Source organism: Microtus ochrogaster, unplaced genomic scaffold (assembly GCF_000317375.1).
Source record: "Microtus ochrogaster isolate Prairie Vole_2 unplaced genomic scaffold, MicOch1.0 UNK58, whole genome shotgun sequence".
NCBI classification, from domain to species: domain Eukaryota; kingdom Metazoa; phylum Chordata; class Mammalia; order Rodentia; family Cricetidae; genus Microtus; species Microtus ochrogaster.
Window position 1 is genome coordinate 1,440,675 of NW_004949156.1, and position 27,990 is coordinate 1,468,664.

Genomic DNA, 27,990 nt, shown 5'->3' on the forward strand with positions numbered 1-27,990 from the left:
AGCTTTAATAAAATTTTACATAAAAGTATCATCAGTTGTACCGATTCAAGGAAAAAAGTTTTCTTTAATATTTATTTATTTTATGTGTATGAGTATTTTGCTTGCATGTATCTAAGTGTACCAAATGGATGCCTGGTGGCCATGGAGGCTCGGAAGAGGATGATGGATCCCCAGAAATGGGGATTGAGGGCGGTTGTGAGCCATCGTGTGGGTGCTACGAAACAAATCTGGGTCTTAAACACTGATCCATCTCTCTAGCCTCCAAAGTCGATTTTTGTTTCTTGTTTTGTGTGTGTCATGCGTGTGTGCGTGTGTGTAACTGCGAGGGAGGAGAAGGAAGACGTGCTGTGGAATGGGCTGTTCTGAACACATGCTTAGTTTCCTAGAAACATTTCATTGATGCCTTGATAAATGCTCACAAATGGGACTTAATTAATGTAGACAACTGCATACATCTGGTTCAGACCCAGAGGGACAGCGTATCTTGCTGAAAGAAAGTAAACTTAACTTCCATGAAGCTTTCATCCCTGCTCCACTAATGTAGATTGCTATGAATCACACTTTACAGACAGCTCTTGAAAGTTGATTGCAATAGGATATTCCTCAGTGCCGACTGACGATTCTATTCCTTATACATCAAAAAAGATCAAACATTGATTTCCTTCATGATTTTAACTAAATTCCTGAAAAGTTTGTGCTACTTGGTACAAGATAAGTGTATAAAAAGAATGGACTACGAGTATATTAGGTCTTGTTTTTGTCTCATCGTGAAATCTACCTTTCTGACACTGAATTTTTAGGAAATCTTGGCATCCCCTGTTCTAATATGGAGCACAAAACATTTCCCTAATGCTCTAACTCATTCATGAGATTAGCTTACTGGATTTCCATTCAGTAGAAGACCTCCTGCTTGCTCACAGCCTGTATCTCTTTATTTATCTTGCCTAATGAAACAATATCTATGAACAGCTGAAATCTTTAATCTTATTTGCTAGGTTTTGTAACCAGAAGAAAGCTATCAAGAGTCTACCCAGTCAAGTGCCAAGTTTCCTCATTTGTAATTGTATTTTCAGTAAATCCTAAAGCATTGGAATATTTGTATGCTGTAATATTGTGGATTAGTTATAGAGGGAAAAAATCAATAGCAATCTAAGTCTTTATGCATATAACTGCATAATCCCCACATAAGTAGGTTGTAATAGATTCAAAAGGGGAAACAAACCATTTGTATTTCAACATTGCTCTAAGAAATTGACTAACTGAATGGAATTAGAAATTTAGTAAACTTACCTACAATGTAAACAAAATTAATGCACTCTAGGTATAGATACTGTCTTTTGAAAAGCAACATATATCTTTTTTGTTGATGTTGCTTTTTGAGACAAGGTTTCTCTGTGTAACAGCCCAGGTTATCCTGGAACTCACTTTTTAGATCAGACTGGCCTTGAACTCACAGAGGTCTGCCTGTGTCTGCCCACTGAGTGCTGGAATTAAAGGCATGTACCACCACGCCTGGCCTCATACATGCATTTTTAAGTACCCATTTAAAAAAGGGATTATGAACTATAGTTAGATTATATCTGGACTAGTATCATATAGCTATTCTCTGAATAAAATACAAGTGAATTAGAAACTGTACTAAAATGATTAGTAAAATGGTTGGAAATATAAAAACTGTACCTCTAAATCACTATTTGTTGAATTTGAAAATCATGAACATTACAAAATAAGCAACTGAATTAAATTAAATAAAGAAATATACACATATATAAAATTTTCATGCCCAGATTGAAAATGTATCTCAAATGTGCTTATTTTAATCGATGAACTGTTGGGAGAATGAAAAAAAAATAGTAAAAGTAAAAAGTAAGCATTAATGGTGGCCCACCCCTTTAATCCAGGCACTGGGGGACAGAAGCAAAATCTCTGAATTTGAGGCCATCCTAGTCTATTTAGAGAATTCCAGTCCAGCCAGGGCTACATGGCAAAGCTCTGTCTCAAACAACAACAAAAAACATTCGAAAGCAACGAGGAAAAAAGTGAAATACACAGTACTGTAAATATAAAATATTATAGAATAAGACAATAATAATGAGGAGCTCTATCCCATTCCTGTGTGAAAACTCAATTATATGAACAGTTCTTCCCAGTTTAAAATCTAAATTCAATATAATTCAAACCCAAAATATGATCATGGATTTTCCTGAAATCTGACAATTTGATACTAAAATCACACAGAAGACCAAAGAGATTAGAATAACCTAGATAATTTTGAGGAATAGAGTGGAAATGGGAAGCCATACCAAAGAGCAATTGATCCGAAGCTATGCTGACCAATGGAATAGAGTAGAGAGCACAGAAACACAACTGTCTGTGGATGGACACTTGCTATATTGCACAGACAATGACAGAAACCCAACACAGTGAGTGGAGTTGCTCTGAATGTTTATCAATGAGGGGAAAGTAAAATGAGATCATATACTCACTTTATACACAAATTCGGAGCATGGGGACCTTGGGGGAGGGTTGGAGGGGAGGGGAGCAGAGAAAAATGTAGAGCTCAATAAAATCAATTTTAAAGAAAAGTAGATTTTGAAAAAGTTAAAGCTTCAAAATTTAAAAAGGCCGGGCGATGGTGGCGCACGCCTTTAATCCCAGCACTCGGGAGGCAGAGGCAGGTGGATCTCTGTGAGTTCGAGATCAGCCTGGTCTACAGAGCTAGTTCCAGGACAGGCTCCAAAGCCACAGAGAAACCCTGTCTCGAAAAACCAAAAAAAAAAAAATTTAAAAAGTACAAAATTAATATTTTTTTTAAAAAGAACATGCTATTTATTTTGTGTGTGTTTTGGCGGAATGTGTTGCAATAGCACATGTCCGCATGTCAGAAGTCAAGTTGTAGAAGTCCGTTCCCTCCACTATTTGAGTCTCACTGGTTGAATTCAGGTCATCAAGTTTGACTGCAAACCTTACCTGTTAAGCCATCTCTTGGAACCATGGGGTTTTTATATCATTTTAACTTTTATTGAAAACAGATTTTTTATACACTAAATTCTGATCAGAGTTTCTTCTCCCCCAACTCTTCTGAGATCCTCCCCAGCCACCCAAATCCACACCCTTTCTTTCCCTCATTAGTAAACAAACAGGCAACCACACACATACACACACACATACACACACACACACATACACACACACACACACACACACACACACCAGAATAGGGAAAAACTAACAAACAAACAGGAAAAAAATGAGCCAAAGGGAAAGCAGAAGAAACACAAACAGACACAGACATGACCACACCATAAGACACAAAAATCCCACACAAACACAAAATCAGAAACCACAACATATAAGTAAAAGATCTGTGAGGTTAAAAAAATGAACACATAAAGCATTTTGAGACAAAAAAAACCTTCAAAAGTACCATTGAATTTGTTTTGTATTAGCCATCTACTTCTGGGCATTGGGCCTGCCTTTAAGTGTGGTTTGTGTACCCAGTGAGACTCCATTGGAAAAAAAAAACTAATTTTTTCCTTTGTGACCTGTTGTCAGTTGGAGATAGCTCCTGGGTTAGTGATGGGTGTTTGTCTACTTCCCTGCTCAACACTAGAACCCCATCTGGCTTAAACCACTGAAGGCCCTGTGGACGCTGCCACAGACTCTGCGAGTTCATATGTGTGTCAATACTATTGTATATGGAAGGCACTTTTTCCTCCGTGTCTCCTGTTCCTACTGCCTCTTTCAATCTTCTGACTTCCTCCTCCACAAAGCTTCCTGAGCCCTTGGGGAGGGGGAATTTGATGGATCCCATTTAAGACTGAGTATTCCAAAGTCTCTTACTTGATGCACATTATCGAGTTTTGAGTCTCTATATTTGTTTCCATGTACAGGAGAAGGAGTCTTCTCTGATGATGGCTGGGTAAAACACTGCTCTGTTGATAAATCAAAATATCGTTGAGTCATTTTATTGCTATGTTCCTTTAGCACAATCGTATTTGGTTTTCTCATGGGTTCATGGTCTATTTAGGCTTAGGTTCTTGGCCACTTGAGCAGTATTGGGCATGGGTTCAATCTTATGGAGTGAGCCTTAAATCAAATTAAATAGTGTTGTTTACTTCTACAACTTTTGCGCCACTATTACATCAGGTTATTGTGCAGACAGGTCACCATTGTAGATCAAAGAGTTTGTAGTTGGGTTATCACTTTTCTTTCTGCTTTGGTAGCATGCAGAGTATCCTTCGGTACCTTGAACACCAGTTAGTATGAGTGAAGGCTCTAGTTAGGCATCAGTTTGATTTCATCACGTTTAATGTAAATCTTGTCATCAACAATAAGGCTTGACCCACAATTTTAAGTTTTATAATGTAACTCTAAGAAAAATTATCTGAAACCAAACATAAAAACAAAAACTGTGAAAAAATATGTTGAAATTTATTTTTATACTATAGAATGTTCACAAAATTAACTGTACACCAAAATATAGCAAGATAAGCTAAAAAAAATAGCTCAGTAGTTAAGATCATTTGGTTTTGCAGAGGATTAGCTATTAACAACCTGCATGGTGGCTCAATAAAGTAAAATAAGTAAATCTAAAAAAAAATCATTGCATGAACTAATGTGTACTATATACATATACACATATATATGTATATATATTACCTTACAAAGAATAGGCATCTATACTATATCAATAACTTTAATAGAGGAAAACAATTTTCCCAGAAGTCAGATCCTGTCTACAATGTCTCAAGGCTTGCCCATGATGACCTAATACATACAGCCAGGTTTTACCCCTTTTAAAGGTTCTTCAGCTTTCCCAAAAAGCACCAGCAGCTGGGTACAATGTGTTCAAAAACATGCATATGGGAGACATTTCACATTTCAATTTCAACTGCCAGTTATGACAGAAGTTCAATTCATCAGTGATCAGAAATGTGAAGGTTAAAATGTAGCCATCAGATGGTCCAAAATGTGAATGTCTGCTAATACCAAGTTGTTTATAAGATTGTGGCAAAAGGAATGCTCCATCCGCTACTGCTGAAAGAGTAAATAGATAAAACCATTTAGGAGAGCGCTTCGGCAAATCCCACATCAAGATGTGTTTTATAGACTCCTTTAAACCAATATCCAAAGAAACTGCTATAAGGAAGTTCATTGCATCGTGGTGTGTAATAGTGGAAAACTGAAAACTTGGACATATTCAAGCAACAAGATAAAACCTTAATATCAATAAAATAACACAAATTATTATGTATCACCATGGATGCAGCTGCAAAAAATGATGTGGAAGGCAAAAAGCACCTCATAATGGTATGTATATTCTTCAGCATAAAGTTCTTAAATGTAAGATTTAAGAACATGCAAAGTAGTGATGCTAGATTGAATTACATGAAATGACTACTTTTTTTCTAAGTAAAGAACAGGCAATAAGCGCATCTTAATTTCAAGGTAACACATGGCTCCATGCATGGTATTGATGGACATAGGATTCAGTATGGCATTATTTCCTTAGTGGTGATGCTGAGGAGAGTATGGTATGGATTTGGTAAGGTGCACTGGAATCATTTCAGGTTTGGCTGCTGGATTTTACTTCTTAAAAAAAAATTGGAATGTGCAGGACCCAGGGTTCTATACCAGCATAACATGCATGCATGCATGCAAAAATAAAAAAATCCTCTAAAACCGAAAAGGTTTTGCAGAAATTATGGCAGGTGTTAAATTTATTAAAGCAGGATGATGAATACATGGTGTATTCTTTGTGTGTGTGTGTGTGTGTGTGTGCGCGCGCGCATGCGTGCATTTATTCTTGTAAATTTTTGTTGACACTTTTATTTTTTAAATTAAAGTCTGAATCGAGGCATAAAATTTTAATCTCACATTATAAAGAAATACTTAGAAAATGATGAAATCTGCTGCTGCTTACTTATCTAAACAGAGCACCCGTGAGACTATTAGCATGACATGAAAACTGAAAAACATCTCTCCTCACACACCAGTCGAAAGCTTCCGATTTTGTTTTGTTCCTTTAGCATCGGTAAGATCATCATCATACAAACCATTCATTAGTGCCTGTCTTTTGCTTGTTCTTGTTTGGTGATGGTCAGTTTCATCTGTCTGCCAGTTATATGGAATCTGATGACGTGATTAATATTTCTTCCTTTCTTTCTTAACTTCTGATACATATAGGAATCTACAAGCAGAGTATGATCGTCTGAAGCAGCAGCATGAGCGTAAAGGCCTGTCCCCACTGCCATCTCCTCCAGAGATGATGCCCACCTCTCCCCAGAGTCCCAGGGATGCTGAGCTCATTGCTGAGGCCAAGCTACTGCGTCAACACAAAGGACGCCTGGAAGCCAGGATGCAAATCCTGGAAGACCACAATAAGCAGCTGGAGTCTCAGTTACACAGACTGAGGCAGCTCCTGGAACAGGTAAGGCCCCCACCTCTCTAATATTGGCGAGTTACAAACTCTTACTTTTCCTCTTTTAAATAAAACCAAAACACACAACTCAGGTGTTTGTACTGAAGCTTTAAAGTACTTGTCAAGATTTTTTTGGTATCATTTTAATCTCCCAATATGTTTTCGGTTTTTGTTTCTGTTCATTTGTTTTTACCAATTGAAAATGCATTTTATAGGCAAATGCCAGAAGATTTCCATTCGTTTTCTGTGAATGAAGTTCTGACTGTTTAAAATGATTTCTCTTATCTGACAGTAGTTATATTTTGTAGTATACCTTTGGGGTTTTTCTTCTCCTAACCCTAACATAGAATTTAAAGATTTATGCCTCCACTGGGAACATAGGAGGATACAGCATTAAAACAGACCCGAGCCAGGCAGGCTCCATGTTTTCTGAGCATTTCAAATTTTAAAATAATGTTCTTTATATTGTGTTACTTATACCTCTCAAGAATATAAACTCTCCATTACTCTTAGGAGTTTTATATTTTCTCTGTTCTTACATGGCCTTCTCAATGTTTTAGCCTCTTAATTTGCTGACTTATATTCTTGTCCTACCATATCTATATTTTTCTGCATTTTTATAAATGCATTTTATAAATGCAAATGCATATCCATGAATTATATCAGCAATAAAATATCCCACATTCCCCAACTTCTGTGCGGTTTCTAAGTAGGAATGGTAATAATGTCTGAGTGAGTCCTGAGTGTCTATAACGTTCCTATTTTTTGTCTATAATGTTCTTTTAGTTTTAGTGAGTTTATTGTGAAAAAACACTACTTTTTTTCTGTCGCATACTTTAGCCCCAGGCTGAAGCTAAGGTGAATGGCACCACAGTGTCCTCCCCTTCCACCTCTCTGCAGAGGTCTGATAGCAGTCAGCCTATGTTGCTCCGAGTGGTTGGCAGTCAAACTTCAGAGTCTGTGGGTAAGTAGCAGCTATTTCCAGAATTAGTTACACTCTGTGTCTGAGAAAATTATAATTTCTGCTACCAGTTCAAATCAGGAAGTAAATTGTCTAATATTAATATCACACATAGCTTAGAAGGCAACTTCCCACTCTCTCAGGACAAAGCAGAGCGGCACTGTAGTTTCTGATAAAGCAAGGCCTGATGACCGCTCAGTATTTTTGAAGGATGCCAAAAGGTGGATCAGAGAGCAAATATATCCTGAAGTGTGTGTTATATACACATAGCATCCACACATATATGTTATATATGTTATAGAACTTCTGTCACCAGTCCGCTAGCCAGTAGTGAGCAGCGTTTTGATTCAAGAGGCCGAGTTTTCTTTTGGAACAGCCACAAGCTGTGACCAAATGAGACGGCCGGGTTGAGAGAAGCACAGGCTCTTTCAGACCCTGAATGAGCGAGCAGTGGATTAGGTGGCTGTAGCTCGTTCAGATACCCATTTGTCTTGTGATATTTGTGCACGGATTTTGCTTACTAATAAACGATAAAGTAATCCTTTGACCCTTCTTCTCAAGAAGGTATAAGGGTAAGAGGCTTGGCCCAATGGCAAGAAACAGCAAGCAGTATGATTAATTAAATACACAGCTAAGACTTCAAGCAAAAGATAGAGAGACGTCAGTCTGCAGAGGAAAGACGAAATCACATGAAAGGGGTGTTTAGCTCATCTCATGTCAGGGAGCTTTTGAAAATCATTTCACAGGTGAGAATATCTGAAAAGATATTTCTTAAAAGATGTATTCTGAAACCTGCACCTGCCCAAAGGAAAATATTTCAAGACGGATCCACCAGTTAGGGGGTATTTGTTTAGGCCAAGATATTTGCCTTCCAAGGGTCCACAATTGAGAGATATGGGAGGAGCCGTCTATGAAACTATTCCATGTAAACAGAGTTTCTAGGGCCTTGAGACTGGCTGCAATGTGTAAGGGGGAAGAAATGAAGAGAGTTGGTTGTCAATATAAAGCGGAGCTTCCCCCTTTCCCTCATCGTTGTCGTCGTGGTGTGTCGTGTCCCCCCCCCCCAGTTGCTATGGATCTAATAAAGGTGCTTGGGCGTATTGTACTTCACCACAGAGTTGTACTTCCAACCCCTTTATTTTATTGTTTCTAAAAGATGTATATCGGGGTGTGTGTGTGTGTGTGTGTGTGTGTGTGTGTGTGTGTGTGTGTGAGTGTCTTCAAAGCCTAGATCTGCTGGAGCCGATATTACAGGTAGCTGTGAGCCACTGACACGGTTTCTGAGAACTGAAATCTGGTCTTCTGCTTTAACCGCAATCACGAAGCCATCTTTCTAGCCCCCAGTAGTGTAACATTTGATTGGTTTTGGTAATACATTTGAGAAATGGCAGATGGCTTGAATTAAACTACATGTCCGGAGATTTGAGTGCTGAAGGACAGGAGATGACAAATCCATAACAAAGGTGTCTGGATACAATGCTTTAGGGAAGACCGCTGCTCTGTTTTCCTTCATGCTGCTATGACAAAACCCAGGAAGAAAAACAAGCTAAGGGAGGAAAGGTTTTATTTCAGTTTATAGTTTATAGCCCCTCATTGAAGGAGGAGGTCAGGGCAAGAACTCAAAACAGGAACTTGAAGCAGAAAGCAAACACAGGCCCAGACCCACACTTAGCGAGCTTTCTTGTAAAGCCCAGGACCCTCTGGCCAAAGAATGGTGCTGCCCACAGTAGGCTGGGCCCTTCTACATCATTAGCAGTCAGAATTTCCCGGAAGACATCCCTACTAGCCAGTCTGTCGGAGCAATCTTTCAACTGAGACTCCTCTTTTAGGTGGCCCTGAGCTGTGTCATGTTGACAGTTACAGCTAAGTAGGACAACCTCCATTTGAGCAGCTAGGGCGGTAAAGGACTGAGACATAGATATGGCTTCAGGAAAGATATCCTTAAAAGTATGAAATCTAAATGAGCCCAATGGAAACGAAAGTTAACTACTGCTGATTTGATCACAATGAGTGATCGACCCTTTGCAGAGAAGGGAAGTTGATCCGTGCAAAGGAATGAGAATTAGGGAAAGGGAAGGAAATTTTAGAACATTTTGTATTTGTTACTTTCCCCATTGCTGAGAGTTATCCCTGATAAAAAGCAGCTGAAGGGTGAAAGGCTTTACTTGGGCTTAGTTTGAGTCTATCAAAGTGTGTGACTGCAGAAGCTCGGGAAAGCTGCTCGTGTTCCATCCACAGTTAGGAAGCAGAGAGAAATGATTGCTGGTGATTAGCTCACAGGTCTCTTTTCTGTATTCAGACCAGAAACCCAGTCAATGGAAAGAGACCACCTACCTCAGTTAACTAGTCTAAATCCTCCTCACAGACGTGCCTACATATTGTCTCCTAGATGGTTCTAGAGTCTGCCCAGGTGACAATTGACCCTCACAATTCCCAAGCAGGAATGAGGGTTCAAGAGTTAGATGAATTTCTAGAGAAAATGGTAAGTGGTTAGTGTGGTCTTATATCCTTAATTCTTCATCATGAAGGCCTGCGCAGGACAGGCTTCTAAGAAGTCTATAGTTGCTGATGGATATATGATAAAAAGAAAAGGAGAATGAGGAGCTCTTGTTCGGTGTCACGAATGGCTGTGATGGCACTTGTCAGGCAATGCTCATTGTTTTTCCTGTGCTGTTAGACAATCATCTTCCATGGATGCCACCAGTATTTGATATATTCCCTTCTTTTCTCCTCTTTTATGAACGAGTACACATGAATCAACCCCATGACTTTAGTTCTTTTCCCTGGGTCCCAACCTCTCCTTGGGATTCCCACTACTTCCTGGAAGATCTTGATGTAATAACATACCTGTTGTACCAGACACTCTGGAGCCTGACATGGCAGGATCGATTGGAGACCTAACTGAGCAACATAGTGACACCAAGGCTTAAAACCACCAATGTCCCCACATCAATATTAACTCATATAAAGACTTCTTTATTGTTTATACTCTGAGCCCTGTTGAGGAATTCATGCTTGAGATAATCCGTGGGTTGGACTAAAGAGAAGCAAAGTGCCTAACTCAGACTGTAAGGGCAGAGAGGTAAGGCTGAAGGTCTGAATGACTCATAGAAGATCAGGAGATTACATTCAAGTTAGGTCTGGTGGTCTGGTGACTCACACTTGGAATCCTAATGGCTGGGAAGCAGAGGCAGGGAGATGGCTGCAAGTTCCAGGCCGGCTGAATCGACATAGCCTAGGCTAGCCAGGACTACAGTAAGACATTGTCCCGAAAACTGAGGTGGGTATGGGGAGAATGTGAATAGATAAATTGCAGTCAGAGGGGTGAGACAGTGGTCATGAGAGTTAAACAGTGTGGTATTAGGGATGAACATCGTTTCCTGCGCTTCCTACATTTAAGCACTTAAGGTGTAGGTTCCCAGGCAGCCTCTAAGGAAGATCACTGAAAAGGTTAGAGTATACAGAGCTCATGCTGGGATTGAGCAATTCATCAGCAGGGTGCTGAGATCATGGGAGTGATCACAGAGATTCACAGACGGTGACGAAAGTAGACAAGGGCGCTAAGAAGGTAAGTATGCCTGAGGAAAGAGAATAGTTGAAGAAAATCCAGTCATGGGCAAGAATCCGGAGCAGGGCAGAGAGCACATCCAGGTCCAGAGAAGCCAAACTTTATAGGAAAGCCAGGGCGCATTTGGTCTCAAACAGAAGAAGATATATTTGATGTTTTTCTGACTTTACTACACCTCAGTGATGTAGGGAAATCTCTGTCCGATTTTTCTTTTGCATATGAGGTCTGAATACAGGTAATGGATTGTTGGAAGTGTAAATGATAGTATAGACATAAAAAAAATGCTGAACACCTTTGAGAAGTCATTAAATTCTGGAAACAGATGAGCTTTAGCATCTCTGTTTCAGGGTTTTCCTTTTTTATCCCCTTGAAGTCCTGCATGAGAAATTCAGTCACATATCTTAGCACGGAGCCTCAGAACTCTGGATGCTTAGAAGCATTAATTATTTAGGTTGTCAACACCTAAGAGGCTGCATACCTGTTAACGCACTCAGTCCATAGCAGGCTGTGGTTCGGATGATTTGTAAATTGGGAGTATTATGGCAGAGCTGAATCCAGGGATAGAAGTGCTATATGCGAGCACCTGAATTAGGGTAAAAGGTAACTTGCCTATATAGAATTGATAGGATATGTTATAATATTTGTTTTCCAAAAGAAAAGACTAAATTCAAAATTGTTTTGATTTTGTTGTTTTTTTTTAGGCGTGTGTGTGTGTGTATGTATGTATTTATTGAACCATGTAAGCCAATTTTAATAAAGGGGACAAGGGCAATTTTTATATTTTTGATTTTAAGTCTAGCCCTTAACAGCTGAGTCATCTCTCAAGCCCAGGAGAATTTCTTAAATGCTGGTGACAGGTATTTAAATTACTGTGATATATGTTATTGTACTGTAAATGTTTGAGATGTGGTAAGGATGATATTGGCTAAAGTTATAGTCTAGATAAAGTATTCTTTAAATATACAGCCCCAGTGATTTTCCTTCAAGTGAAGTATGGGAGAAGCCATGCCAACCAATCCGTCTGAAGAATTCAACTAAGTTGGCCCTCCACATGTGCAAGTTCTGTACATGGATTTAAGCAATTAAGCAACAAACTTAGAAATAATTGGAGGGTGCTGTTCATTTGTAATGGAACATAGATATTTTGGGGTCATTATTCCCTGAATTGAGTGATAATAATATAACAAATAATTACACAGCGTTTATGTCATATTAGGTGTTATAAGTAATGTAGAGATGATTTAAAATATATGGGAGGATGCATGCAGTTTCTATAAAAGTATTTATTTAAGGGATTTGGATAGTAGGGATTCATTGGTTTGATTTCGATGGGCTACTGTATTCAAGCTACCCCAGATACAGAGTATCTCCAGTTCATTGTACCTCTTCAGATCTCAAAATACTAATCCCTAATAAGTCTTTTTACATTGTATATATTCTATACAGTTGTTATGGGGGGAATTTGCTAATAGAATTTACATTTTACTGAAAGAAACAAAGAAATATAAATTTACAAAAGTAGGGTTTTTTTAACATTTCTGACCTCTGTATACTCATGTGTGTGCCTTCCTAACAATATCCAATAACTCCTTACTTTCTCAAACTTACTTTGCTGAAAGTATTTTCTGCTTGTTTATTTAAAATGTCAAACAATTCCCAAACATTCAAAATAGATTTTATTATTAATATTAGAGATTTATAAGCTTTTTTCTGTTTTTTATCTGGGAAAAACTCCAGATTTATAGCAAGTTTGCCTCCATTGCTGCATATCCATTTATTTATGTATCATTATACTAATGTTTTGTTTATATTGACATCTACTTATATAACTAAGATGACATCTGTATATACTCTGTTCACTCATTCACCTTTTATGTGAATATTTATTATGTTTAAATTGTTTGTTGGTTTATTTTATTTCATTGACCCATTTAGTGTCTGTTACACAAAATGACATTTTTATCCAAAAGACTTGAATACATGTCTTTTAAGATGAAAGATAATTTCTTACATAACCAATATAGAATTATTACTCAAGAAATAAATTTTAGGGCCAAGACTAAATCCCTGGTAGAGTTTTTATCTGCTATGTACAAGACCCTGAATTCAATGTGGAGCACCACAAAATCAAATCTGACTCAGATGCATCTCCCCCTTTTCTTAGAGTGTTCATCACTCCTTTATATGCCTACATAATTATGAGTGCCTCTCAAAGCAGGCATTAGATCCCCTGGAGGTGTAGCTACAGATGGTTGTGAGCTACTAACATGGATGCCTTGAACTGAATTCAGGTCTTCTGAAAGAACAAGAAGCACTCTTAACTGCTAAACTATCTCTCCAGCCCCTTAAATTTTTTTTGTAAAGGCATTACAAAAGAAACCTGGTCCAATATCTAACAGCACAATTCTAGTACTTTATTCTTACAATATGAATAAGCATATATTAATTGTATATTGATAAGTTTTTTTATTTTTTTGTTTTTCGTTTGTTGTTTTGGTTTTGGTTTTGGTTTTTTGAGACAGGGTTTCTCTGTAACTTTGGAGCCTGTCCTGGAACTAGCTGTTGCAGACCAGGCTACCCCCAAACTCAGAGAGATTTGCCTGCCTCTGCCTCCCAAGTGCTGGGATTAAAATTGTAACATTTTTTATACATCTGAATAAATAAAGTGTTTTGATCATCTTCACATCACTCTTTTCTTCTAGCTCCTTCCCCCTCTTGTTCTCCCTCTTCCCAGTCAGTGGGGTTCCATTCAGGCTTCATCTAACTGTCTCATCTTTTTCAATATAATCTGATAGATATTAGGGCTAAAAATTCTTCAGTTAGTCTATTTACTTCTTCCTCTGTATTTATGTGATGGACCTGATTTCAGTTCTTACAAAGAGGTGAGGTAATCCATCCTGAGAAATCTGGAGAATATTTTTAAAAACCTGCAATAGCAGAATATTCTTGTTTATATACAATTTAGGGTGTGTTCTGTGCTCTAAACATATTAGAATAGTTATTAGATCAATACGTGAGTGCATGCATAGCTCCCTGCATTCAAACCCCAATACCTCCAAAACTGTTTAAATGGATCCAATTACCACTGTCACAAAAGCTTACTATTAAAAACAAGTCAATTTTGCATTTGAACTTAACTCTTCTTTGAGATAGGTAATAGTTTATCTGTAAAGATGAACTTAGCTGACACCATTAGCTTATACATTACAGTTTGATCCTTGAAGATATTCAGGAACACTACTGCCAATCACACCATTGAATTGTACCTGGGTCTTTATACAGTACAATGAAGTTCCTAGAACTCAGGTATGATGTAATTAAACTGTCAGATATATTGACATCCATGCTGAATGTTTCCGCTCGTTCTGATTTAATCTGTAAGACATCCTGTCATGAACATGGACTTGTTGCCAATAAAAATGCCTCACCTTTTCCAGTTCAACAACAATTTGCATCAGTAATGAAACACAAAGATGTAACTGGCCCTGCAATTGGTCAGGGTTGTGTTTTTTTTCTGGTAATATTTTATTCATCCCATCTTCATCAGATAGTAAGTATATTAAAATGCAGTAATAAATGAGCTAGAAATACTAAATGCCATTTTCTTCTTTTCTGACAATAGAAACTTAAAACTGTACATGCATATGTATGTCTGGGTATATGTTCACACATGTCTGCAGAGAGAAGAGAGAAAGAACGGGGAATCTAGTATCTTGGTTTACTCTCTTGTGACCTTCATTCTTCGCTGTGTCTTTTCTGTGCTTAGGATTTCAAAGAGCTTTGTTCTGGCCTGAGACTCCCCGAATCAGAGGCTTTTCTATCCATTCCATCTTAATAACCGTTCATTCTGGGAATGGCATGCGAACTCATGGCCACCTACAATATGATTCTCTCTTAGCAAATGATCTTTCTGCTTGTACTTTAAAAACAAGGTTGAAAACCCAGGAGTGAATGCAGGATTGTACTCTCAGCTGAAAATGCAAGCATGGCATAGACCAAAGGCAATGAAAAGAATATGTAAATCATTCCACCACTACCTCCCAAGTCATTTCCAAGTCACACGTGAATCTGAGCTTTCCTTAAGCCCATTCGCTATTTTTGACTTGCATGAACAAGGCCTTGCTTTCACTGGTGTGCTTCCAAAGTATTTTCATGATGGGGAGTTTAATCACCATGAAAAATAACTTTCAAAGAACTGTCAGAATTCAAATTAGTTTAGTTTGCACCTAGGAAGATTTTCCATTACTTAAAATATTGTTTGAGTAGAGACAATGATCCACCTATTATCGACAACAAATTCCCTGTTCAAAGATGATAATGCAGTTCTAGGTAACAGAGAGCGAAGAGCATACCTCCTCAATATTCCCTGTCTACTGCCCTTAGAATACTAATGATAGTATTTATTAGTTCATGTACAGTATCTATTCCTTTTATTACATTTGACTTTAATGTTTCCTTAATTTTGTTTTTGTTGTTGTTAATTGTAAAAGACTGGAAGCCCCAGTTTCTCTTTCTCTCTTATTGCCTTTATGGAGTAATTCCAATCTGCCACATTCTTATTTTTCTTTTGTGCTAAGGAAACATATTACAAGTGTGTAATAGTAACTGGTTTTTTTTTTAAAAAAAAAAGGCTTTCACATTTCTCAATGGACTTCAAGAAAAGATGTTTTGGTGACTTTATGTTAATGGATGAGTACGGACAGTTTTCTTCTCTAAGAATAATAACACAGATAAATTTCCATGTGGATTTCCACACATTAAGGAAGTAGTTCCTAATTATCGAGTTGGAGGAGTTGCTTGAGGATTTGTTGTTGTTGTTATGAGCAAACAAAATGAGCTTACAGTTGTCTGTAAAATGCTCCTTGGCCCTCGCCTGTGTTTGCATTCAGCAGGAGTATGACGGCTATTCCTTGTTTCTCTTTCACTAAGGTGAGGAAGATCTTCTGAGTCCTCCCCAAGATACAAGCACAGGATTAGAGGAAGTGATGGAGCAACTCAACAACTCCTTCCCGAGCTCAAGAGGTAAGGACCTAGAGCTCCAAGGGAGTCCGACTTCGCCATTCCCGTCCATTCTGACTGATGTGTTTCTGTCCGTTGGAAGGCAGCATGTGCTGGCAGAATGCCAATTCGGTTTCATCGATGAAACTTTGTTCTCAGAAGAGATTTCTGGCTTGGTGTATTTTGAGTTCAGGTATCTGTGTGAATGAATTGTTTCTGGAAGGAAGAATTCCACCTTGTACAACATGGTTCACAGGTTGATCCGAAGAGCTAATTACATGGGATCTTTGATTTAAGAGCAGTTCCTATATGATTTTCCCAGATGAGAAAATTAGTGTTCTATGGCACCTTTGCCGGGGATGTAAGGCTACAGTGTAACAGTGAGGCCTAGAAAATGCCTGAGAAGTGATAGTGATGGGGATTCTGGCTGCCCTTTGTGTTTGAAAACTGAATCATACCCCATCGTTTCAATATAGAGATAATTAGCTCTCCATAGGGAAGGCTATCGGCTTTTTCCTTTCTTGCAAAGAAAGGCATTCTTTTTCTCTATCACATTGACCGTGTACAGTCTTGCACCCCTACAAAAGCAGGACTTTAGGACACAAATGTTCCCCCGTGCCTGTATTAGCGGCAAATGGCTTACTTCATCCAAAGAGATATTTTACTGCTCTTGTTATGGCTTATTACCTGACACAGTCACTGAACCACCCCCCCCCCATCAGCCTGCAAAAACACAGTTAAGGTCACCCGTGAGCTGACAGAAAGAAAGTGCAGAGAAGCAGAAAGGAGGAAGAAGAAAGCCTTGTGGCCAGTGATTAGCACCCCTAATGGGCAGCCTAGGCAGGGAACAGTGGTGGAAAATCGGAGGGTTTTGTTTGTCTCCATAAGGGCAATAAGGAGGGTCTTTTGAGTAGTGTGTTTTCTCTATCTTTTTGTTCAGTGTCAGTTAACAATGGCCATTTCCTAGCTATTTGATGTGTGAGTGAACGTTGTATAGTGCACATTAAAGGCAATAATGTTCTGGTAGAGCGTTGCTAAGGAACCATCAAGGAAGCTAATTTTAAATGTCTGTACCAGCCATCTTTTGACTGCTGAACACCACTGTTTGATTTTTAACGGATAGAACTCTTCCCTGTCTTCCACTAACCCCTTGCCCCATCCCCATCCTAACACTTTTAGGTATCTCCTCTTGTTAGCTCTCATTATTTAGAAAGAGAAGATTATATACCAGCTTGGGAGAAATAAAAATGCCTTCGCCTTTGTCACCCTCACTTTGTCCTTCCAGATTTTACTAGTCCCTACTATGTAGCAGAGAAAGTGTTAGGAAGGCAAAGAAAGAACAAGTTCCTGGTTTTCCAGGAACTCATGGTTCAGTGGGATGCAGTATTCCAAAGAAGTTCAGAACTTGATGCATTAATACAGTTTCTGTATCGGACATATAGTTCACAAAAATGAATCCCTGAAGCAGTCTGCATGGGAGAAATGAATTAGACTATTGTAGCGGTTTCTTCTTCAAGGTGGTTAGATGCTTCGGGGCTGGGGGCATCTACAACACATTTAGTCACCCCTTCATCTTTCCCTAAAGATCATAGGCATGTGCTTCACCCCAGCTTCTTGAACTGGCGGCCTGCTTACCTGCTCTGTGAGAGGCTAAATGCTATTCTGTTAGTCGCCTGGACATTTCTTCTACATCTAAGCCACAGGAATATAGCAGAGAACACATAAGCACAAGACCCCTGGCCCAGGTCTACTCTGATCAGCTTGAAAAGGAAATCCTTTGTATTAGCCAGCTGCACCCCACGTCTAGAGTCCTCACAGGTAGACTACGTGGAAGACACTTCCTGAGACATGAAGAATATACCTTCCCTACTGTCATATTTGCAGTTCCCATGCCTAGAGTCAACCTTTTCTAATGTAGTTTTGCTCTGCTTGGTTGGGCCCCGGGGAAGCTCTGTTCAGCCTACCTGGGTCCTGTTATTAAATTGGCACTTAAGGAATAATATGATACCCTAAATGCTGATTTGAGCGCTCTGATATGGGAGAAAGGACTCATCTCAAATCTGTCCCACTGCCTTGAAAAAAATTAACTCATTTTTGGAAGGCAAACAAAAGCCACTAAATTGTAAGAGAGTAAATCGCTAAATTCTCAGAGTATTTAAAGAGAGGTGTGTGTGTGTGTGTGTGTGTGTGTGTGTGTGTGTGTGTGTGTGTGTGTGTTATGAAGGACCTAGAACTGGAGGCCAGAAACTGGTGTGTTCCTCTAACTCTTTGCATTTTCTTTTTTGAGACAGTTTTGCTCGCTGAAGCACACTCACAGTGTTAACTAGATGAGCTGAAGCCCCCTGAGGTCCACCTGTCTACCCTACTTCCCCTAGTAGTATGCTCATAGGTGCTCACCACTATACCCAACTTTTATATGGGTGCTAGGAACCCAAACTCAGGTCTTCATCCAGCAGGCCTTGCTTGCACTCACTCAACTGTCTCTCCAGCCCTTTGGCTGGGCTTTCTGTGACGCTATGATCTTAGTATTTTTTTGTTTGCTTCCTGCTAGTTTAAGCATTAATATAGGACCTATGTGGTTGGAATCATTTATTTGTAACTAAAAATATTTATAACTGGAAAAGCAGTGTGTGTGAGTGTGTATGTGTGCATGTGTGTGCGTATGTGTACACTTACGCTTGTGTTTCGTTTTGTGTGTAAATAGAAACAGCTGAATTAGGCAGAGACAGCATACCATTAGGTACATATGTTAGGATGATATTAAGAAGTTCCTGATAATCTTAAATCTGAGAATTAAAGACTCCTCCAATGAAAAAACTTCATAAGGTTATCCAAGCATCTTTGATACACCGAATAGTGGCCACCAGTCTAGTTTAAATATGTATTATGCATGTTTTCATTACGAACTAGGATACTAAAGTAAAGTCGGCTGCTTATGTGCTTTTATACACATACATAAATGTAGATACAACAGTTTCACTTATAGTCACATGTGTATACAAGTATCAGAAACAAAAATTGTGTTAAGCAGTAATGTCTTCTGTTTCTGTTTAATTTGCTCAGGAATAAAATATTGCTTACAATCTGCTAAATTGATTTTTCTGATCCACTGTTAAAAGTTTTCTTCTCTACCTTGTCTCAGATTTCCTTGCCCATGTATGTATCTTTCAAAAAATAATTTAATTTTTTTAACCATACAAGTTTTTGCCAAGACTGAGCTAATGTCTTAGAGGACTTGATAGTCTTATTCTGATTCTTCTGTCCATGTTCCAAGCATTGTATTTCCAGAAACAAGCGAAGATCTTGGTTGCTCCAGTTATTTCAGACAGCTGCTTCAGTAACTCAAAGCAGATGTCAAAGCCAGAGGTCTGACATTTAGTGGAAATGGGTTATTAAAAACCACCTCGTGGTTTGCTTTCCCCTGCTAGTTAATTTCCAATGAGGAAAAGCTTTTTGTAGAAAGAAATTAAAATCGCCATACATATAGAGAGTAAACAAATATGGTATGCTTTGGATTTACATCTATGTTCCTGCTTGCCACACGTGTGCCTTAAACCTGGCCCTAAAGGTACCTCATCTTTAGCTTTTATTTCCAAAGTGCTTAGAAGCACAAAGAAGCTAGGTTCCTTGTTCATAGCCATTCAGCAAGTTAAATTAGGCCTCTGATATTATCACAATGGTTTTGCTCAACGGTTATCCAAATTAATAAAGAGAGCATGTTGCTCCACTTAGTCCTAAGCCATGGCTGTCTCTAGTTTGAATTTTGGGCAATATAAACTGCAGCACACCCCAAGGTATGGGAGCGTGCACATTTAACTCTGTGATTTTTATCTTTCCTCATTAGTCTTTAGGTATAGTTAGTTGTTCACAATTGGGTGCTCAGTGGACAGTCATCAATTTCTGTCTGGCCTATTTCTCTATCTATAATCTGTCCCTCTTTAAGTATGGATAAACATTGAATTATAGTATGATACACACCATCTACATTAAGACGCTCACTGAATCTCCACCATTATTGCATAGAAACACTACATGAGAAGAACAAGCAATACATACGATTTAAGATTGAGTACTTTAAGCAATTTATGTCCATGTATCTCTGACCATTTAGTGGTCTACAAATGTAGATTTCTATATACAAGTGTGCACATTGACGAAAGAAATGCTTATCTGTTGATGTGGTATTGGACTTTATTGGACTTCCTAAAATGAGGTGCTCCTTTAGACAGATTAACAAATAATATTGTACAAGACAACATTAGTGATTAAGACGATCAAGAAAATAGTCCTCTTTGAGGATTTATTCTACCTCTGAAATTTCTTGCTGATTGATCTATTCCACAGAATTTTATCCCTAACAGCCCATGGCATCTTTTCCTTTTTTATACCACTGCTGCCTAAATAAGTTCACATATATTCTTCCAGATGCCCCCAGATCAAATAGCTTTGTCAACCCTGCTATCTTTTAATATTCAGATCATCTTCCATGGCTCTTTTATGGAGGAGAAATATGAAAAAAACAAAGGCAAGCCTGAAGATGTAACATATCCTTAATGAGAACAAGGGCCTGGGTTCAATCCCCAGCATCAAAATAAATAGATAGATGATATGGAGAGAGAGAGAGAGAGAGAGAGAGAGAGAGAGAGAGAGAGAGAGAGAGAGAGAATATGAAAGTAAGCAGGGCCTAGATAAAAAGCTCAACAGTTAAGAGTATTGGCTTCTTTCCCAAAGAATCCAGGTTTGATTCCCAGCACCCATATGGTGGCTCATGACCATCTCTAACTCCAGTTTCAGGGGAATCCTGTGCCCTCTTCTAGACTCCGTGAGCACCAAACAGGCATGTAGTACACAGGCATACATGTGGGGAAAATGCCCATGCACATAAAATAAATTATAATTTTCTTTAAATCAGGCCAAAGCATAATGTACTCCCACCTTCTGCAAGCACCGTTGTTTCCTACACAAGCCACAAAGTTTATGGTAAATTATTCACTTACACTGGAGACCAGTAAGCTACAATTTTTGGGCCCAATTTAGCCCCCTACTGTTTGTATCAATGAAGGTTATTGGGATATAGCCACGCCCATTCATTTACATAGTGTCCATGGTTGCCCTAAAAGCAGCGTAGTTGTGACCATATTGAATAAATGCTACAGTGACTGTGTGGCTTATATACCCTAAAGTGTTTACTGCCTTGTGCTTTGCAGAGAAAATTTGCTCAGCCCTGCCTTACACTTTTATTTTGTGTCCATTCAGACTCTTATACACAGCCACAAGCCTCAGGGTGGATCAGCGTTCGGCTCAGCAAAGCTGTGGAGCTGAATTGCTTTATGCATTTCTGTCTGTACACCAGAGAGCCTGTTTATTTAGTATTAATGTATAGACATATGAATCACATTTGACTAGTAATAAAAGAGAAACCCTAAAATGGTTATCAACCTTAAATCCTAACCGTTAGAATATTTTTAAGCCACAAGTGACCTAAGAAAGCTGAAGGCAAAGGCACCTCGAAAACAATAATTTCTCCCTGTTCTTTTTCTGAAACCATGAGTTCTAGTCAGTAATCTCAAGTTCTAGCCTCAGGAAACCAGACTTCTCCAGACCTGACCAAACCCCTGATTTATAGCTAGGACCGCCCCAGCACACTTCCCTTTTCTCTTGATTCATTTCCTGATAACAACCACATTGTCAGATGTACACCCTAACTGAAGAGCAAAGAAACTTTCTAAAGCACACATGCATGAAATAAAGTATGCAAGTGGACATTTGCACTTATTTACTGTTCAAGACCATGTTAAAATGTCCCAACCCTGTAGTTTGTATTTTCTCAGTGAGGAACTATCTTTAGGACAGGAGAAAACACTGAACTTAGCTCTAGAAAAAGGGCCTTTTCTTTTGTAAATTATTTGTGAGTCTATGGGAAACCAAGTGACAAGAGATGATTTGAAGAGAAACTAGGGTTACATAAAATAGGACTTCTGAAAAGTACCCAGGACAGATCAAATATCAATTGCTGCATTATTTTCAGCAGGAGCCACTTGACAGTCACCCGAATGTGTCTCCATGTGGCATTGATAACGATCTGTAATCTTGTGGATTCAAGAAATCCCATTCTGAGTAGAAATCATAGTTTTGTCACAATACTGTCCTTGCCAAAGTTAAAGGTAATCAAAGTTACAGGCCAGTACATAGTGTTAGCTCTTGGAGTCCAACCTCTAGAGCAGCGGGTCTCAACCTGTGGGTCATGATCCCTTTGGGGGTCACATATCAGATATTTACATTACAATTCATAACAGTTGCAAAATTACAGTTATGAAGTAGCAACAAGATAGTTGTACGGTTGGGGTCAGAGCATTAGGAAGGTTGAGAACCACTTCTCTGAAGGATAGCACTCATACTCCTAACCCAGAAAAGACCTTGGCCATGACCTCACTGATACCATAATGTTCTAGTTTTCTCCTCTATTGCTGTGAGAAAACACTGCACCTTGGGTGAAGAAAGGGTTTATTTCATCTTACACTTTAGTGTCTATCATTAAGGGACACCATCACAGAAATCTGGAGGCAGGAACTGAAGCAGAAACCATGGAGGAACAATGCTCAATGGCTTTTTACCAAGCTCACGTTCATCTGCTATTGTTTCTTATACACCTCAGGTTCACATGCCCTGGGATGATACCACCCACAGTGAGCTGGACCCACCTACATTAGTTACCAATCAATAAAATGCCTATATACACCTGCTGGCAAGCCAGTCTTATTGGAGATTCCTCTTCCATGGTATTTCAGGTTGACAATCAAGACTGATTCAGTTTCATCGGTATTGACAAAATACCAGTAGCATCCACGTATACTACGAAAGACTGAGGACAGAGTGGTGGCCGAGATGTGGGCCCTCTCCTTCATAAGGCCACAGCCTTATAAAAGGGAATTAATTCTGCCACCGGACAATAGAGCTCTGAACTAAGAGGATTCTTTTTAAGTTTTTTAAAAGAAATCTTGTCAAAGAGTCCAAAAGAAAGAGTACTCCATAGTAGGTTTATTTGAGCCACAAAGTATGAAATGGTCTCCTCCCCTTCCTGCCTTACGTGTGAGTTTGCTTCTGGTAACACACACTGCTGTACACATTTTTCCTCTTGCCCCTGGCTCAAGGAAGAGCATGAATACATAGTGTTACACGGTCAAATAATCTCTGACTCCCGCCCCCTTAGTCAAATTCAGAAAGAAGAAAAGAAGGAAGAGAAGGAAGGAGTGACGAAATGTCACATCTTACACATACATCACAAGTTTGAATCCTCCAATATGAGTTATAAAAGGTGCCCTTTGCAGCTCTGTATCTACATTCTAGAGTAGTGTTTCCAGAATCATTTTGAAGACACTGAGCATGGAGAGTTGGAGAGAATGATAATGTTGGATAGGATCTTGCACAGCTATTGGTTTTATCTCCTCAAAATGTGGAAATTTCATGTGAGCCTGTGTGAAGAACTGTCCCATAGCTAAAATCAAAAGCCACTGGGCTTTTGAACATCCTGGAGACGTAAAATGGCGTGTCCAATTATGAACATTATCATAGAATAGCTTCTTAACAGCCTAGCTTTTCAAAGCAGTAGGCTTAATTGTATGCATGAGGTTCTATAAAACAAGTACAGTCTTTAGCTATCGATTCTAAATGTTCCTGATACATGTTGAATTGAGGAAGAGGGTGAATGCTCGTTTTCAGATCTCATTCTGTTGTTTGTCCTTTAGTGGGACTTACCCCTTTCTCTCATCTTTTCTTTTTATTCCTTACCACCCACTCCCGTTACGGACTTCCTCAGCTTCAAGGATCTAGAACACATTATTCCTAAGAGGACAGAGTTCATGTCCTCTGTGGGGCTCTGCTTTAACACAATAAACAACTTTTGATGTTTTAATGCATTGATTGTCAAGTTAAATGTGAAGAGATTATGAGATTGGTGAATACCAAGCTTGAGATTCTATTACAGTCACCCTTGAAAACAATACTACTATTTGTCAAATTTCTATTCTGTGTGATTTTCCTCCAGTTTAATGTGTGAAATTTATGGATACTATAAATGATGTCTTTTGGGTCTTGTTATCTGTTTACACTGACTTTAAGTGTACGCAAAGGTTATTTGATTAGATGTTTGTGGAATTTTTGTTTCTGTTTTTTTTTTTCCTAGAAGGGAATAAATGAATTGTCACCTCAATGTCTGTTTGGTAAAAGAAGCAAATTGGAATGAAACTGTATATTTATGCGTGTTTTATTCTTCCTTTCTGATATCTCTGCCTCTTCCTCTCTCTATTATTAAAGGAAGAAATGCCCCTGGAAAGCCAGTGAGAGAGGTTAGTGAGACTTGGGCTCACAGCCATGGCTTCTGTCTGTCTCATCCTGCTTTCTGTGTCTGGCCCTTGTGTAAGAACTGTGTGTGTGCACGCGCATGTGTGTATTATACATTCTCTCATCATCTGAAGATGGGCGTCACCTCTCCACTTGCAGCTCATGAGGAGCCTTCCTCAAATGTTCATCGTCGTTGTCATCTCCATGACAACAGCAGGGGTTGGGGGAACAGGAGTCTCTGAAACATATAGCACCCTTTCAAGCCGCGAAGTTGGAACTTTGCGGTTCATATCTGATGCCATCTGCAACACAAACAGAATCTTCAAAATAAGTTTTACCTTGAACATGGTTGATGAGTCATAAAGCTTCCTTCCACTTCAAGGACCTGAGCATTTTCTGCCCGAGTCTTTGGTTTTTATTCTTCTAAGATGACCTCCTTTTATTTATTTATTTATTTATTTATTTATTTATTTATTTATTTATTTTTGGTTTGATTTTTTTCTTCTTTCCCTCATTCCTACACTCCTTCATTTCCATTTTAGCTAAGTTTATTTTCCAGCATGTATTGTGTGCCAAGCACTGTTGTAGGCATTTGCCGTTTATTCTTGTGTCACATAATCTTCATGACAAACACAAAGGTAGGTACTCTTCTGAACTCTTATTTTTTCACACTTAAGGTAACTGAATCAAGGAGTGGGGAAGCGAAGTGTCCAGGGTGGCAGAGCCAAGGATGGAGTCCAGGAAGCCTGACTTGAGTGCCACATTCGTTTTCCCAGTAGTTGAAAGGCTTACATCATCTCAACATGTCCTTTAGAAGACTCTTTGTGTTTGTCATTTGGAATCAAACAGAATAGTAACCTATTAGGGTTAAAAAATGAATGTTATGGTTTTGATGTGTTTTTAAAATACTTTTTTAAGAACTGGAATGAGTAGATGCAGCATTAACACTGAATACATGTTATTCAGTGATGAAATGCTGCTTCTTCATTACCTGAACATTGGACTTACCTACTCAAGTGACTGTTGGGTGACCAAGTGCTAAGTGTCAGCCCAAGTGGAATAAGATTGCCCTGCCCAAGAGGTTAATATGAAGGAAGGGGGGCAGGCAAACTCTCCCAAGAGATGCCGCTGGTATATGCTGGTATGTGACACTGGTATATGCTGATCTGAGGAGCTAGGCTGGAGAGTTAGGATGTTCTTAGATATGAGCTGGATCCTTAGCACAGAAGGAATGCTTGTCTACGTGGCCACTGATACATTTAAACATAAGTAGTCACGGGGCTGGAGAGATGGCTCAGTAGTGAAATACACATATTGCTCTTGTAGAGCACCTGCGTTCAGTTCTCAGTACCCATGCTGGGAGACTCACAACCACCTGTAACTCCACCTCCAGGGAACCCAATCAACCCCCTCACAAGTACACACAGTTGAAAACAGTAGAAAATAATATAAAGCATGTTTAAAACCTAAGTAGTTATACTAAAAATTCTGCCAAGACCCTGCTATGCCATTATAACAATTGTAATGATTCTTGGGGTGTCTACACTGATGTCCCTGAAAAGGATGGAAGTTCTAGGGAGGGAACACTAGCCTGGAGGAGAAACTAAGAAAACTTGAATCAGTGATGCATTGAATCCTCCCGACTCACATACTTACTGTGTAAGACTTTTTGGCTGATTCTAATGGTAAGTGCCCACCTTAAATTTTCACATTTCTTGTGGACAAGAAATCTGTAATAATTTTGAGATCCTTGAACATGTTTTATTCGTGAATAAATATTTTCACAGTCTCGCAGCTTGAATTGAATCAGTGACTACTACCTGAGAGTCCCAGTAGTCAGATAAGTTCCCAGACATCATAGAGACACAACCATAATTTTCATAAGGTGATGAAAATACCCTGAACTCACACTTGGCCATTTTTTTTAGAGATAATATTATGGAGGGGAAAAGATAAGCCTATTTTGCCACAGTTTTCTGGCTTTGCTTTGGCCAATTGAATGCTAACCATTTGTTTGGGAATTGAATTAAAAAAATAGAGTGCCAGATTGCTATTGAGGTCTTGGATCTTTGCCAGAAAGTCTCAATTCCAATCACTGTGGAAAACAACTCCCTTAGGCAGTGGTGGCATGTGAGACTAAATGTGTTGCAATGAGTGCCAACTTGGAAAAACATAAAACTCTCCTAATGTTCAGCTCATGGTGCCTTTGTGTTCAATAATCCTCGCTTAATAATGGATTAAACTGATACTTTCTATAGATACATTTTTGTCAAGTTGTGCCCAAAGCGCATTGCTGTTCCTTGAAGCTCCTTTTTGACCTCTTGTGTTTATAGTATAATATTTGAATAATATTTTTAGATTTTTATCAGGTAAAGTTGATGACCTCACTAATGTTCTTCCTTACACAAAAGGATAATAGAACCATGATGCATACAAATCTGTGTCCTCTATCCCTGTTTTATCCCTCCAATGGATGAAAGTTTTTTGGGGGGCTGTATTTTATCAAAAATAATAAACTTGGTTTTATTTTGTTTGTTTTCTATATCTAATACAAGCTTCCATAAAAATAAAATCATTATTCTGGCAAAATGGGTATTTATAAATTATGTTACCCAATATGTAATACCAAGCATATGATGTAAATTTAACAAGCCACCTATAAAAGTTTTATTTTATATAGCATAAGAATGATCATAAAGTCTCTTACCAACACTAAACAGTCTAAACAGGTTAATACCACCAACATTTTAGGATAGTGTGTGTAGTATATTAACAATAATGAGACTCTCTTTCTGCTGGCAACGTTTGGAATAACAGAAACCCACTAGAACTAGTATTTATGGAGAGTCAAGTGTTTTTTTCCACGTAGTAACCAAACACCATTTTAAATACTGGAAATATCCCTTGGGAATGTATTCTATTAGTACGTTAATTTATTTTACTATCTTTTGAACTGTAGTATATAACCCCTAGCCAGCAGTCTTAAAAGGTTAGTTTTGATTTTCCATAAATTAATAGGAAAAGCCAAGGTATTCCCTGCTTCGTTTATATTTTAAAATATATTATCTATTAGGTAGTATCCTAGGGTCAGATAATGTGTCATAAGATACAGTTGGAATTATATTCACTGCCAGGCTTTAAGGATATTTTACTGGCTTTCTTAAGATTGCTAATACTTCAAAAATTGCATTTACTCCATCGACTTTGAAGTGTGTGAATAATTGTGAAGATGCCCCAGGGATGCTGTGCAGTGAAAAGTAGACGCAGGGGACTCCCTCCAACCTATGGTTTTCACTTGTATATTTGCATTCTGAGATCCACAGAATAACAAAGGGCTCCATTATGTCTTCCTGAGCTTGTGTTCTTATTTTACGTTTGTTGGTTTTTTTGTTAAACACAGGATTTCATTGTGTAGCCCACATTGGCCTTGACTTTGACATCCTCTTCCTTGAGTACTGGGATTATAGACATGCACTAGTATACCTGGCTTTCCTATGTTATTATATAATATATATTCTAATATCCATATGAGACTAGAAAGTGAAAGATGAGTCCAGGTTTTTTTTTTTTACTACCAGAACATTGGCCCACTTTATGAATAGTACTTATGCTTTGTTAAATGTTTTTATATTTGAAGTCTCAAACAAAAGCCAAAGTAATTTTTTAAACATAATTAGCTCTCAGTTAAACAAAATTCTC

General features: G+C 38.6%; 1 protein-coding gene across 5 annotated transcripts in view; it reads left to right on the forward strand.

Moving 5' to 3' along the window:
- The window catches only part of Dmd (dystrophin), a 1,456,297-nt gene that overhangs the window by 1,424,466 nt on the left and 3,841 nt on the right, over positions 1-27,990 (forward strand). For 3 of the 5 annotated variants that reach the window (XM_026777353.1, XM_005369731.2, XM_005369732.2), the window contains 3 exons: positions 6,190-6,433; positions 7,265-7,388; positions 15,883-15,975. In XM_026777353.1, the coding sequence (XP_026633154.1) occupies positions 6,190-6,433; positions 7,265-7,388; positions 15,883-15,975 (461 nt within the window). Of the gene's footprint in view, positions 1-6,189; positions 6,434-7,264; positions 7,389-15,882; positions 15,976-24,264; positions 24,297-27,990 lie in introns of all 5 variants that reach the window. The other 2 variants (XM_005369733.1, XM_013354668.1) reach the window with 1 other exon arrangement.